General features: G+C 28.0%; 2 protein-coding genes across 2 annotated transcripts in view; one reads left to right on the plus strand and one right to left on the minus strand.

Annotated features, from left to right (window-relative positions):
- Nucleotides 1-336: 336 nt before the first annotated feature.
- On the plus strand, nucleotides 337-3,029 carry LOC123291525 (zinc finger protein 271-like). Its single transcript, XM_044871837.1, has 4 exons — nucleotides 337-343; nucleotides 536-1,353; nucleotides 1,970-2,166; nucleotides 2,999-3,029. Exons 1-4 carry the CDS (start codon nucleotides 337-339, stop codon nucleotides 3,027-3,029), a joined length of 1,053 nt encoding a protein of 350 aa, XP_044727772.1.
- Nucleotides 3,030-6,344: 3,315 nt separating this feature from the next.
- Nucleotides 6,345-16,410, minus strand: part of LOC123292177 — a 49,669-nt gene continuing 39,603 nt past the window's right edge. The window contains exons 5-6 of the mRNA XM_044872736.1: nucleotides 7,565-7,735; nucleotides 6,345-6,476 (exon numbers count right to left, since the gene is read on the minus strand). Coding sequence (XP_044728671.1) covers nucleotides 6,411-6,476; nucleotides 7,565-7,735 — 237 coding nt within the window. The 3' untranslated portion in view covers nucleotides 6,345-6,410. The remainder of the gene's footprint in view (nucleotides 6,477-7,564; nucleotides 7,736-16,410) is intronic.

Genomic DNA, 16,410 nt, shown 5'->3' on the forward strand with positions numbered 1-16,410 from the left:
AATTTTATAGATTAGTCTACCTATACACTCCATAGATTAAAATTAGCGCATTTTTAAAATTAGTTTGCACTTTTCCCGTCAGTATTCGCTACTCTTGAACTGGCCACAAGTCATTTATTTTATCTATAACCTATAACCGCATCTATATTATATCTATAACCGCATTTGCGAGCTTTCTTATTAATTTTTAAATCACGGTTAAAAAGTTAAGTTAAACAAATTTGAGTGGAAAAAAGTTTTGGAAGTCGAGTAATATAACTTAAAAAAATGTCACATAGATTTTTATGATTTCAAAGCATTATTTGGGGGAGCTCTTTATTTTTGAAATCAGTAGAAATGGAAGGTACAGTTGCAAATATAAAAATTGAAAACTTATATTCAGAACAAATAATTAAAGATGAGGACAATAATAAAATGTATGAAGATATTGATAATAAAATGGAAATAGAAAGTGTAATTATTAAATGTGAACAATACTTTCCATCGGAGGTAATAATAAAAGATGAACGTTGTGATAATGAAGGGACTTATTCAGAGTGTGCAGTTTTAAAAGAAGCGTCATCTGGTGATGATTTCCCTCAAATATTAACAAAACAAGAAAATTTTATTCAACATGAACGGATACACAAAGAAAAACCTTCTTCATGTGATGTTTGTGATGTAGTGCGGATTAATACTGGTAAAAAGTTTGATAAATTTTCGTGTGTTGATTGTGGTATTACGTTCGGTAAACATATCGGATTAATTAAACATAAACGTGTTCATTCTATGATAAAACCTTATCAGTGCGATTTTTGTGATCAATCATTTACCCAAGCGAATTCTTTATTTCAACATAAACAAGTTCATACGGAGGTGGTACGCTGGCATAATGAAGAAACCCCAAACGAATTTTCTGTTAACAGTGATAAAATGCTTAAGCAAATTTCTAAAACTTATTCGAATCCTGTTAAAAAATTTAAAGGACAAAATAATTTACTTCAAAATGAAGGAAGATACAAAGAAAAACCTTTAACCCGTGATATTTGTGAAGCAAAGCCTGATACATTTTCATGTGATGATCGTGGTGAATTGTCTTCAAACAGTGATAAAAAGGTAACGAAAATTTCTGAAACTTTCGTAAAGAATGATGAAAAGACAAAAGCACAAAATGATTTACTTCTAAATGGACGAATCGAAGAAAAATCTTTTGTATGCGATGTTTGTGATGAACTTTTTACCAAAAAGCAATATTTAATTCGACATAGAGGAATACATATTGGAGAAAAGTTCGGTAGATATTCGTGTGATGATTGTGGTATTACGTTCGGCAAACATGTTGCATTAATTCTACATAAACGAATTCATACTGAAGTAAAACCTTGGAATAATAAGAAAATTTCTAACGAATTTTCTTCAAATAATGATAAAATGCGAAAGAAAATTTCGAAAACTTGTGATTTAATTCAAAATGGACGAATACACAAAGAAAACAATTTTATTTGTGATGTTTGTGATGAAGTTTTTAGCAAAAAACAGTATTTAATTCGACATAAAAAAATTCATATTGAAGAAAAGTCTGGTTCGTTTTCGTGTGTTGATTGTTGTAGTACGTTCAGCACACATGTTGGATTAATTCTACATGAACGAGTTCATTCTGTGATCAAGCCTTATTCGTGTGATGTTTGTGGTCTAGCATTTAGTCATCAGAATTCTTTATTTCTACATAAACCAATTCATACTGAATCTCTGTATAATGAGGGAAATTTAAACGAATTTTCTTTAAACAATGATAAATTGAATAAAAAAATTTCAAAAACTTATTCAAAGCGTGATAAAACAAAAAGTTCGAATTGAGGATAGGTCCGATAATTTTTTGTGTGATATTTGTGATAAAGCATTAACCAAACAGAATGATTGAATGAACCAATAGCAAAATTTAAAATATTTATCAGATTCCTGATTACATAAATAAATTCAAACTGTGAAGAACGAAACTGTGGATTTATTAGATAAAGAAGGGGCAATCAATGGAGAAAACAGCATGTATCTACCACCATACAGCGATATCTATGTAGGGTGTCGATCTCAGATTATTGAGGAATGGCAAATAGAATGGGATTATAGCAGCAAAATAAAAGCCTCTGCAATAGCTGCATTACATCCGGCACCTATTCTTAAGCCGTGGTTTGACGGCCTACAGTTCGACCGTCACACAATTGTGACCATTGGTAGACTGCGTACTGGACACAACTGTTTCCCAAGACATATAAATAAGATCAAAATAAAAAATAATGCCCACGTATCACAAATCCCAAAATGTCGCACTTCCTATTAATATATCATACCTTCTGTCCCTAAATAATAAAAATATCCTTAAATATATAGCCCATTTCTTTAAATCTTCGAACACCGATGATCCCCTGTAAAATATACTGTGCTGTCTGTTTTAAATGCCACACTAATTCTTCTCTACTGTCTAACAATCCATGACCCTCAACATTTATGTTTGTAATCTTTTCCCAGCTCCGATGGGTCTCGGTAGCGCCTTCCTCAATCCTGTGTATTACATCCTAGCGTCAATGTATTGTCCCCACTTATTTTATTCATTTATTTATTTTTTTTAAACTTGTTTTTTTGTGATAATGAATTCGTTGAAATATGGAAATGATTTGTACTTAAATGAAGTGAATTTGTAATAGAAAAAAAATGTCTTTTCTGATAATAGCATTTAACAAGAATGATTTTGATGCAAAATAGACGAATAGATAGCGAAAAAAAAAACTCATTGAAATGACCCTGCACAAAATCAATGCAATATAATACTGTCAATTAGCTTTATAATTTTGTATAAGTTGTTAGTCCATGATATTCTAAATGAAACTTTATTCGTCCAACGAAACATAATGGCATGTTTTCGAGCTATGCGACTTTCAAGTTGCGATATTTCAATTTGGAAACAATATTCATGGGACGAACTCGATTTTTACAATGTCTTATTTTTGTAATTTTTCTTTAGCTGTGTTGTCTTGGATATGCGTTGTTCATAGTCTTCCGTTGTTGTTCCGTTTTTTATGAAATGTTTAAAAAGTGAAAAAATTAACTTATGAGAAGTTATAATATAAATTGAAGGTAAGTGGTTTCATCAATTGCACCTTTGAACATCATTTGACTTGTCCATTTTTCCCCCTTAAATTTATTAACCTTACCATTATGTTTTTGCATTTCTTGACTGCTATATCTGATTTTGCATTCTCTATATTGTTCAGTAGTGTAGCTTCTGGATAGTTTTTAAAATAATGACCGACTTTTCTATTCGCTAACTTTTGTGCCATCATATTTTCGGCAAGGATTGATTGATTCGTTTTCTTGATTTGATGTCAGCAACTCACGAGTCATTCTATTTACCCTCTTAATCACTTCAGGTGAATTGTTAATCAATTTAATATAATCCGTTTGCTCATTTAAACCATTGTCAATTTTCATGTTTGAAGTGATATACTTTAACTGTGATTCTTTTCTTCCTTCAAACTTGCACTATAGTTATGATCATGACAAATCTCGAGGTCACAGGATAATCTGGGCTACCTTTGCTTTTTTACTTCTAAGTTTATACTCAAGTTACGATTAGTATCATTTTGTGATGAGATGACTGAGTCAATTTTAGCATCTTGGTATTTCGATGGATTAACGTACTATATCATTTTTGCTCAACCCTTTCCAATTTTTGTAGAAGTGGTCATCTCTTTGATTTTTTATTTATCTCTTTAGACAATTGTCATATACGAATTTCGTTTTAACTTAGTTCGGAAGATATTAACACCTTCTAAAATACCTGGAATGTATATATCACATAATTGTGGTTGGTGTAGGTCATGGTATTTACAGTGAGTTTAATGGTTAGAGATCTCGTTGTTCTTATTTGGCTTATAAGTCTAAAAACAGATAATAAGAATCATCTCCTGACTTTTTTTATATCAATTTTAATACTGTCTAAAGCCTCCGACTTTTGTTTTTCAGTTCGATTAATTTTTCGTGTTTCAGCCAGGATAAGTTCTTTTACATATTCCCTCCGCTCTTTTGGTAGGTACCCATTTTATTTCAAAGAACGGGTGTGATACTGATGCTAAAATTGCATCATTTGCTGCAGATACTTGTATCTCAGATAAGTCACATCTCTGATCGTGATGCATTTGCCTTTTCTACTGTTAATGCGTGCTCTTTTAGCCTTCAAAGCTGGCAAATGTACATGGTACCCTTGCTCTTTTAAAAAATCGACCACGTCACGGAAACTCCGATAAACAATGCAGATATCACCTGGTTGTTAAAGTGTTTTTGAGTCCGTTAGGTTCCTCTAATATAATTCCTAATATACATGCGTTGTTCATCGTACCATTATAAGAACCTGCTATGTCAACTACATAGCCATTTGTACAAATAGTAAAGGGCTTACAAAGTAGTGTTTTCTTCTGTCCACTGTAAGATTTTCTTTGGTAAACAATATTCCTACTTTTTTCATGCCTAATGTAAGTTTCGTTAAAAATTAAGAGAAGTTTCTCCAAATTCGAATAGATGTTTTGCGAGATAAGATGTTTCATTATTAATAAGATCTTGTCTACTTTTCGCATTTATTCCAAAATGAGCTGGTAAAATATCTTTTTCGAAACTTTTGATTACCTGATGGAAATAATTTGAGACTTGTTGAGAATATTTCAATCCAAATTCAAATTTGTCTGCTATCTAGAACGCAGGAGCAGAGGATAGGGATTAGAAGGTAGGGAATATAGGGAAAATACTTCCTTTATGCTTGAAAGTAGCGGATATCGGTTAGTTTTGAAATAATATACTTTTTCTTACAAAGCAATTATTTATTAATTTTAATAATTATAAAATATTTAACAAAAAAAATTTATTTACATAAAATTTATATAATACATTTTGTTTCTTTAATTATAAAATTTGTCTAAGTAAAATTGTTAAATATACATATTTTTTTCAATATAATAAGTGGAAATTTGAAAGAAATAAAAAAGTACCCGAATAATGGCCAAAGATACATTCAATAAAAATAATAAATAATCGTTAAAAAATGTGTTTATTATCTACAATGTATTATTTCCTTTTTTAAACAGAAGTGTATTCGACTATAACCGTAAAAGGTTTTATAACCTTGAAATACTTCAATAGGTTAAAAATGTTATGCGTGTTAGGTTAGAATTTACTTGACTAGTATGTAATAGTTTGCACTGTGTTAACCAACATTTTTTTCGGCTTTCCTACGAAGTATTAGTAAAACATCATTGTTTCAAACCACATGGATCGATAAAATAATAAGGTTAGAATACACTCTAGCTTCTAAATTTTGATCAAATTATAACCAAACCGTTTCCTGAATTGAAAAAGCTATATTTTATGTAATCTTAACTAATAGGTTTGACTGTAAAACTCTTGATAGCTTACAAACAATTTGATTGATAACTAATAACCTATCTTTAAAAGGGCACATGATGTTTTGTTTGTAAGCGAGGCATTGTACGGTCATTAAAATTACCATCCAATTTCTTTTGTTTAAAAAGAATGCTGACTAAAAATTAAAGAAAATTTTTAAAATACTTAGGAATAACAAAACACGCGTTTGAATATTTAAAAATCAGTAATTCTATAAAAAAAATTCCCGAATTTAATTTATACACCTAAATACAAAATTTAAATGATAAAAATATAATTTTTTACTCGAGTTACTTAGAATAATCTTTGATTGAAAAGATTATTTTAAGGAAAATTTGAATTATGTATAAAAGTATATTTTTATTTATATTAAAAACCGGATTAAATAATAATGTGCTTTAATAACCTTGAGTTTAGTATTTTCTTGGCAGTGTTGCGCGCGTTTTATAAATTAGATCTTTCTCCATGTCGGACGGAGTTGCATATATTTAAAGAATTAAAAACATTGAACGTTTTATATGTACACACATTTGAGCAATTGATAAATGAATTTATCTCAATTCTTATTTACAAAACTATTATTAACAAGTACATTATTTCAATTACAAGACATGGCTACTAGATGGATGCACTAGTATGCTTCGATCATCAAGCGTAGTGGACCGATTGGGGAAATAATGTATTTGCTATATTTTACTAAAGAAAACAATGAAGTGTGTTTTTTTATTTTATTTTGTGAAGAATTTAAATGAAGAAAAATTTCAATAAATTATGTTGGGTTTATGAATTTATAATGTTAATATTACAATATAAAAAGTTAATTTATTTTATGTTGTAATATTAAATATTTATGTTGATAAATTTTGAAAATAAATATATAATGACCCCAATTAATATTAATATCACATTTGGATATTAATTTTAATATTGAACAAAATTTTTTACTAAAAAATTGAAAATTTTTGTCTATGTCATCTGTTGTCTTAGATTAATGATGTAATCAAACGAGCCTTGAAATTCACGATTCTTTCACTTGTCTGGGCCAGTCTCTGTAAGATACAAAACAAAATTAATTTCAGACTTTAAAAAATATAAAATCAATAAACAATAAGAGAGAAGACTAGTCTGTTGTTAGGTCCCATGTGCACGAAAGCTTCCTAAATAAAATTATAGCAACAAGAAGCGAAGCAAAATGTTCGAAGCTTCGCTATCGTTATTGCTCCTAAGCTGGGTAGTTTCAAATATTCTTCTTTCAGTACCAAAAGTTCTCAGTGCTCCAAAAGTGGGATCATCGGAGATTTGTAAATTGTGTAAATCACTGATTCTCAATCGTATTTCGTCCACCGTCCATTTTAAGAATGCTTCTCAATATCGATTTCAATACAAAATAGCCAGCAGATACTTGTATAATTAAAACATAATTCATCATTTTTTAAAATCTAATTTTCTCTTATATAATTTCCCAGTTTGAAAGACTCCACTATCGACAAGGTAACGTTGTAGGATTTGTGTAGATAACAGTCAAGTCAAATGTCCACTCAAAAGCACTTAAGCTCTAAAACCGAGTACTTTCATGAAATTCGAACTTAGTTTGTCGCATGCCCCCATGAAATTTCACCTTTTCTTTCAAAACAGCAACTTGAATTAACTAAGCAATATTTTATGTCTTTTATGCAAGAACGATCTGAAATTCTTGATCAGAATCTTGAAGCATCAAGGATCCTTTAAGGCACTTCTAAGTGCTTTTATAACTATTCAGATTTAGATAAATCTGAACAAGAAAAATTAGACACTTAATTTTTCTAGGTCTATAATAAACCTTGCTCAGAGATTGATATTTTCGTATACTAAGTCTTCCGTATAATTGACTGCGAACTTTTTATTAAACCCCACCCAGTCACGATAAAGACATCCTTCTATTTGTAAGTGCTCTGTCATTGGATAAATTTATTAAATGATTTTGTTAATTATCTCGAAAATTAGGTCTCAGATTGAAATTTGTCAAAGAGGTTTTTCGTTCGTCTTTATAAGCTTATTTAGGTAGTCAAGAGTTCTGCCGTCAATTAAAGAACATCTTGTATATATACATAGACCGGGATAAATAAGGATTTATAAAAATTAAAAATTATTGTCATACCAATATTAAGTCCTGGATTAAATTGGAAATTCCACGATTTGCAATTACAAACAATCTAGTTATTGGTCCAGGAATTCCTTCTTGGTAACTTCCATCATGTTTTCCTGTACCATCATCAGCACCATTGGCGGCTTCATCGGCTGCTTCACTTGTACCACTACCAGCTACGAGCTAAATAAATAACATGAAAATTTATTAAAATGATTCTTAATGAACTGAAACATATAAAATTAAATTATACAAATTTTTGAGTACAGTACAATTTACATTTGAAGCGTGCAAAATAAATACAATTTTGAAATTTTTTTATACAAAATGTCCAAGAAAATAGAATTTTCAGTGCTATAAATACTTAAATATTACTTAATCTAAGAAGTGCAGACTTAAGCTAGATACAAACTATGTAAATTACAATTTATTATTTATATTCATATCATTTTATTGTTCTAAGGTTTCTCTTTTTCATTTCTATTAATTTTTGTTTATCCAAGTTTAGTCCCAAGTTTGTAACGCTTAATTGTGGTCATTCTGGGACATCCGGTAATGACGTTATTCATTTTAAATGTTATGAACATAAAAATAAAATAGGTGTAGGTATTACAATATAATAGATACAGAATAAATTACTTGAGAAAAAGATAATCAATGGAGCGTTAAATAGGCAATAAAAAGATTTTGTTGCAAAATTTTATTAAATTAAAACAGTCACCAACTTATTCCAAATAAAGCGTTCCCAAATAATAATTAATATTAACTTTTTATCATGCATGTGTTAAAATTCACCACTTTCAATATACAAACACAGATCCCCAGATTGTTAAAAAATATTTTTCTGAACCAAGAGATTTTGCAGAAATTTTAACTCTACTCTAAAGATTTTTTTTCGTTTTTAGTACAATAAGGGGAAGATTATAAATATTAATCAATACTTACTCAGACATTTTTACTTTATAATACATTAATCTATTGTATGTGTATAATTCGTTTACCATAACTATTAGGCACTTAGGCTTTAATTTAATTTCTTTAAATCGGAGTTTAAAAAATGATAACGTCCTTGAAAAAGTACTATTGAAATAATGCCCTACAGAAATTTTTATATATATAACATTCCTGTAAGTATCATAGACTCTCCAAAAATTTGGGATAGGGTCACAATGCCGGTTGATAGGCGTTAAAGAAATATTATCAAATTGTTATAGGAAATTTAAGAAGCTTATGAAAATATTCTATAGTAAGTTTATTGAAAAGTAAATTTTTGAAAAACTCCTAAACGCCTTTAAGTAAAATTTAATTAGGGAATTAATAACTTTAGGAGGAATGTCGTAGTGCCTCTTACCATCATAACATTAAAAGCTTATTGAAAAAAGCTCCACACATACAATATATTAATTCATAGAGCTTTTATAAACATAATTTTAAAACTTACGGGCAATAATCTTGATTAATTTCAAAATATTGTTTTTGAAATGATTATCCACCTTTGCCTTAAATTAATCACCAAAATCAACATGCAAATTTTTACATTCTTGATTCGTTACTGAATTCCATTTTGTAATATTCTATAATTTATAAGAAAATTACTAGTGACAGACAGACAAATAGACAGGCAACGAAGTGTCTTCAAAAGGGACCAAGTTTATTTCTTCTTATATTTTGTCACTATCTACATAGCAATTCTTAAAATTGAACTTATTGAGGAGAGATTCTAGTCTAAAGCCTTAAAAGTAAATTTTTTTTTTGTGTATAACCCATCGTCCACATTTTCGCGAAGTATCCTCGCCGAGTAAACTCGCCAAAGTTAGCCGCTGTGGAAGAAGACCGTGGGACACCGTGGGAAAAATAGAATCTCTCCTTAAAGCAAATGGGGAAAAAATCCATCTAAAATCATTCCATTATAATTACATATGTACACTTTTCACCAAATTTTTATTAAATTAAAGCTTTGTATTTACAAAATTTAATTATGCGAAATAAGCAATTCTATATTTACAAAATTAACTTAAAAATAAAATTATCTTACTATTTACAAATAAGATATTTTTCACAATAACTGAAATTTTCTTTAATAAACCATTTAAAATTAGAAAAACACCGTATTTGTAAAGTGTTGGCTAATTAATATTATAATTAAAACACTAAATTAAAATACAGAATTATTACGGATATTATCAAATATGTAAAATAAAACCATTCAACTTTGTTAAAGAACTGATTTAAAATATAATAAATATACATTCTACAAGTTTATTTAGGTCAAATAAAATTTTCGATCCAAAAATGAAAATTTTCAACCCAAAAAAAGAATACAGCTATATAAAAAATTAAACAACCGATCTGAAAATATAATTTAAAATGTCTTTTATACGTCCGTCATGTCAAGGATAATCAAAGGATTCAAATAAGAGGGTTAGGGAAATTGACAGGGAAAAATAGAAGAAAATTAGTTATTTAGTATCAAAAGTCTGAAGTACCAATAATAGTAATGAAAAAAACCAAAAGTAATAAAATAGTCCAAATCAGATAAAAATTATTAAAAGTTGAAAAAAATTGTTACTTATAAATTTTAGTGCTTGACATATCGGGACTTTTAATGACATTTAAAATTTGAATTTTTTTAAACAAAATAAATTTAAATAAATATTTTTATTTAAATTGATTTTTCAATAATTTGTTAAGAACTATATGTTTTGTTATTTATTTTATTTACAAGAAAATTATTAAAATAAATAAATAAATATATCTCAAGCACTAGATAATTTTATACAAAAAAAATAAATAAAAATAAATAAATAAATGAATAATAAAGATTAAAGAAAAAGAACCCTAAGTGAAGGGAAACAGCGTTGCAAAGAGGAAAGAAGCCATGCAGAAGGAAGAAGCTTGAAGAAGCAAGCTGCAGTAAAAAACTATTCAAAATTTTGTAAAAACTTCCAGATAATAGTTAAATTTTTTTTAAATACTTGCTTTGGAAGTTTGATCGTTTTTCTACGAAGTATTGCGGAGGAAAAGTTTTTTCCGGGTTTTTACCGCCAACCAGGGCATTGAGTGGAAAAACAACATATAAAACTTTTTTTGTTAAGGGTGTTCGTGTTTCTCTCAAATCAAACTTTCAAAGTGTGTATTACAAAAAAAAAAATGTATGATTTGTGTGCAAAGTGAGGTCCACCTGTTGTGACATAGATACATTCATATGATCACATCTTTTTAACTAATCTCACTTTTTTGCACTATTCATACAAATTACTATTATTATTATTATGTTTTTACAACTGAAAATTGATTGTTGAATAGAAAAGACTTCGAAAAATGATACATGCATTTAAAGAGTTAGTTACCTTAACACAAATTTAATAGAAAAATGAAACTCTGTAAAATGAAAAATTTAGAAAATCTTATAAAACAGCGAAATAGTGCATTCAAGAAAGCAAGCAAGTTACAGTGCAAGAAAATAGTAATTATTTGAAAAAGAAAAGAATTGTGGATGCATTTGAAAGAAGTATAGTACCACCTGTTGAAGGAAAGTACCCATAACACCACCATTTTGAGTAGTAGTAGTTTGAGGGTTTTGAGCCGGGGGATTATTCGTGACAGGTTGTAAGGTCTTGGTTTGTGAACTGGTAGCGGTGAGTCCAAATCCTAGACTTTCTGTACCAGCGACCACGCGGTAAACGGTACCAGCTGCTCGTGCTGCCCTATCCGCTGTATTCTATTACGTAAGTAATTTATTAAAATTTTCATTGTAGGCGCTTTTCCAAATACGTTAATATAATACAACAATATGTCTATTCAGATGCAAACGTTATGGTAATTTTTTTATGTTATTCTCAATTTAAGAGTGTATCCAGGAAGAATTTTCCAGGAAGATATTTCGATACCAAATATACGTCTTTTGTGAAAAATTCATATCGATTCTCTCAACGGTTTATTAGAAAATTATCTACTTATTAAGTCAATATTTTTACCAAAAGAGGATTTCTCATGAACAAGTTAGGGCACATTTCTCATAAACAGGCACATTTCTTCGCCACACTTTAGTCTGAATTAAGAAAATTTAAGTTTATGTTAAATCAAAAATATTTTAAAAATGGTAGAAAGTTTTCGATGCTTAAAAAATGGCTTTTTGTTAAAACTTAAAAATTTTAAATGTCAACATAAAATAAGGTTTAACATAAAATTCTGCATTGTCTTAAACCAAAATTTTGCCGAATTTGAGGTGTATAAAGATAAATGATCTAGATCTAAAAAAATAAATGTGACTGCACGAGTAGTTCAAATAGAATGGAAGAACTGGTTTGTGTTTTAATTTCAATTTTAGAACAATTTTGAAGGAAAAAACTTTCGGATAAAAAATAAAAACAAAGTAGCCCGCCCGTTTTCTTTTGAATTGAACTAGTATTCAAAAATCATCACCAAGGACATTATTCGCGTGAGAATAACATAAAAAATAATAAAAACGCTAGAATGTGAATAGACACATAAATACCGTATTTTAATAAAAAACCTCTTAATAAATTTCAAAAAAATAAAAAAAATAAATAAAAATTAGAACAAAAATGTCATTTTATTTTTAATATATAAAATTGTATTTTAAAACAAAATCAATTAAGTCAAGGTTAACCACCAAATTTAATGTATTCGTAAAAGACGAAAAAAAAATTATTCAAAAAATTTTTGTGAATGTTTAATATCTGCCTATAAAGTAGGATAAAGTTTTGTACCGTGAAAAATCAAGTAAATGATGCTTGACATTTGACAATCGACTTATCCATAGTATAAAATTTGATTATTACCAGAAAACATACAACCTAGAGAGTGGTTGTCCATGAACTTTTGTTTTCAAGTAAAATAGAAATAAACTACTGTGCTTCATGTTTTAAATCTCATTCTCAAACACTGCTTATTGATGAGTAATTTGACATAAATTATGCAAATTGTGATCCACGATACAATACCGTCCCAATTATATGCGATACTTAATAAAATATTTGTAATAAAATGACATTTATTTTTATTTTTTGGATCTGAAAACGTATGATTATTAATAAATTTGTTAATAAAATTATAAATTCATATAATAAAATAGAAGTTATTTCATCTATTTTAAATAAATCTTGAGTTTGTTTTACGGTTTGTGTAAAAATTTAATGTTTTATTGAATTTAATTTTGGGAAAATTTTAAATCAAATATTGCTCTGAATTTTAAATAAAATTTTTGGGTATTTTTTTTTTGGGTCAAAAAATGTTTTGAATTAACTGTGTGATATTGTGATATTTATGTGATATTTATTCCCTTCATCCATGAAGTATGTCGTTTCGGGTAGAATGATCCCTTTTATATAGTGTAAAATGATCCCTATTTTATGTGTTAAATTATAATAGATAAAATGACCCCCCATCATGTAACGGGTCTTGAATGTGTTGATTTAGATGAATTTACCTGTGATTTTTGTTTTCATACTAATCGTTGATGCAATGTAAAAGAACAGTTAATATTTTATGTGAAATGTTTGATAAAAAAAGCAATGGGATCATTTTACCCACCATCCTTACAAGGTCGGTCAAAACTATCCCTTTTGAGAAATATTGAATAGTTTTAAAACTTTGAACAGATCAAAAGAAATTTACATACCAATATTGTAACGTTTGAATAAAGAACCCAAAAATATTTCGACGTTGTACATATGTCGAATAGTTTAGCTATAAATTATATTTTTTCTTAGGGAGATCATTTTAGACCACCTTCCCCCTATTATCATTAATTTTATTTATTTTTATATAATTTATTTTAATAAAAAGATGGTATGTAAATCTAATACTTTAACAAAAAACGAACATGTAATGTATTACGTTAATCGCGTTAAATATTATAAATTAATCATATACACAAAATAAACATTTTATGTTAATAACTAATAAATTATTAAACCATAACTAAGTATTTGAAGGCTTTAATTTAATATTATTTATATCATTAAAAACGATATACTTAAGGTATACATTTAATAAGCAAAAAGGAAAGTGTTGGTTGTATTTTACAAAAAAATTAAAATGTATTATAATTTTGTAATACCGGACTAATTAAAAAACAACAAAAATATATATTTTTTTTCAAATTATAAAAAATTAATGAAATTCAATTAACTATAATTTTTTTTAGGAAATACTTTTTTTTTCTTAAATTCTTGTTATTATTCATTGCCTTTTTGTGGTTAAATTGTATCATCAGAAAATTTTTTATACAAAAAACCTTGTTTGTATTCTTTCTTGTAATCATTGGTTTTTTATACTAATGAAATATATATCAAGGTATACCAAGTTTAGTCTCAAGTTTGTAACGCCTAAAAATATTGATGTTACGAACAACATTTTGGTATAGGTGGTCATAAAATAGCCTAATTAGTCCTTTTGGTTGTCTGCACGTCTATTTGTCCGTCTATTTGACGAGACAATTACTCAAAAACGAAAAAGATATCAAGCAGAAACTTTTAAAGCGAGCTCAGGAAGTAAAAGATGCGGTCGAGTACGTAAATGAGCAACATGAGCCAACTGGGTCTTGGGTTCGTAGGACTCATCTTGTAAACCGTTAGAGATAGAACAAAAGTTTAAATGTAAAAAAAGTTTCTTATAAAAAAATTTCTGGATCAACGTGAAGACCTATTTTTCGGATTAAAACCTACCGATCTGTTATGAAATAAATCGTTTTAAAAAATAATTATGATCTGTTGTGAGGGGTTGTGTGACAAACATTTTCTCAATTTCTTAAGAAACAAATTTTTACGAATATTTTCCGAGAATTGAAAAAACTTAAGATAATTTATTACCATGATGTATTCTAATTTCAAAGATAAACGGGGAAATTGTTAATGCTCTTATATTCTTATCATTTGTTTATTTTACAATCGAAAAAAGTTACAGTTTTTTTAAAAACTTGAAAAAAGGAAATCTTAAAAATTGAATTCATTTATTGATGCTTTATATTCGTGATTGAATCACATAAATCTGTAGGTATGTGTATTAGATTTCACTTTGTGTCGCCGTTTCCTATCTTTTTAAATGAAGAAGCCTATGCAGACGGCGACAGACAGCGATAGAACCCTAGCCTGATATGTATAAAATTATCAAAAAAACGCTAAAACTACTCAAAAAAACGCTAATGGAAACCGCAAAGTTTTCAACTGCTTATGAATATTTTAATTACTATATTAAATTATTTTTATGATAATTTTGAAATTGTTAATTTAATATAACTTAATACTTTAAAGTTATTATTTATTTCAAATCTAACTTTTCCTGTTTTTTAAGTTTGAAAGTTGAATTGTATAGAGAAACTATTTCTGGTTTTTTGCTTAAAATAAAAATTATTTAATATATTATTTAAATATTGCAAAAAAAATTGATTTTAGATCATTGACTTTTCGAAATTAATCCTTCAAAAGAATAAATAAATATTTAGTTTAACATTTTGTGCGGGTAAATGGTTAATTAGGTTAGACGTCCGTTATAATTATTAATAATAATTTGATCAATCGATACATATGTAATAATTATTAGAAATTATATTGATTAAAATTTTTAATGATTGATTATGACAAAGATGTCAAGGTAATATAGTAAAATACTTTGAAATCAAAAGTGTTTTAGTAAAAATAATGTAATACATCACGTGATACTTCCATTAATACAATTATCTGCTAATTAAAGCTGTTTTTGCGAATTCAAGGTGACAATTTTTACTTTGTTTCTTCAATTTTATAAATACAGCCTTCTCAAAGATTGCTGCTAACTGTCAGTAATAGACTGTCAGTAATAGATTGTTAAACGATTTAAAAAAAATCTGAAGAGCGCACAATAGAATATTTATATCAAATTTCTGGTTATAAGTCACAACTCTTTTGTTTTGCTTTGAAAGTTGTTTTTGGGGTAGTTTAATAACAACTCCATCATAAACAGGCCACTTAAGTCATCTCTACATGTTTGCTGTGTTTGTTATTGCAATTAAGTAACGATTTATATTGGATATTGAAGAGGAAATATTTGTGATTATTAACTTTTAAAAAGCAAATTTTTTTCATTTCATTTTATTTACTTATTTTTTAAACGAAACAGTTTTGAAATTTTATCATCATATTATCATGAGGTATATTTTGCCACCTTTAGAAGGGTCATTAGTTTAAGTACACTCAGTGTCACAAAAAATGCACGGATTACATATAGTACTTCTAGCAGTCCCGGCCACGCGTTGCTGTGGCTAAGGTTCTTGTTATATTATATTGTAGTAAACTATTCAAGAGGAACATTAGGAGGACATCAGTCATGAAGACCGTAACACGCGGCCGGCTATGCTAACATCAAAAATTGAAAAAGTAAGAACAATTGAATTTCACTGTATTTCGTTTATTATAAAATAAATTTAGGTTATCTTATATGAAACGTTTGTATTTTTAACATAGCGCCATCTATTGAATACTTACTCAATCCAGTAAACAGATATCGCCATCTGTTAGAATTGCTTGGAGCTAACAGATAATTGTCACTGTCAAATAATAGACAAATAATTTGAAATAAAATAATATTGCTACTATAAATTGAGATGTAAGCTATTCTACCTTTCAAGTTAGATCAAATTTCACACGGTGTGAAAATCAAATTTAAAATCGGTTCAGTATTTTAGGAGTCCATAGCAGATAAACAATGTGACACCTAATTTTTATATATAAAGATATGTAATCCGTGCATTTTTTGTGCCACTGAGATACAGTGTCATTAATCCTAATATTATTGGACTGACTAAGACAATATGGGAGTATATAAATTATAATTCTGTAGGCGCGATACATTTTACT

Source organism: Chrysoperla carnea, chromosome 2, assembly GCF_905475395.1.
Source record: "Chrysoperla carnea chromosome 2, inChrCarn1.1, whole genome shotgun sequence".
Classification (NCBI taxonomy): domain Eukaryota; kingdom Metazoa; phylum Arthropoda; class Insecta; order Neuroptera; family Chrysopidae; genus Chrysoperla; species Chrysoperla carnea.

Excerpts from the sequence above, each read along its gene's own strand:
- LOC123291525 (XM_044871837.1), top strand. Across the intron at positions 1,354-1,969 it reads ATAAACGAATTCATACTGAA|AACGAAACTGTGGATTTATT; the intron begins GTAAAACCTTGG and ends CAAACTGTGAAG. Across the intron at positions 2,167-2,998 it reads GCACCTATTCTTAAGCCGTG|CTGTGTTGTCTTGGATATGC; the intron begins GTTTGACGGCCT and ends ATTTTTCTTTAG.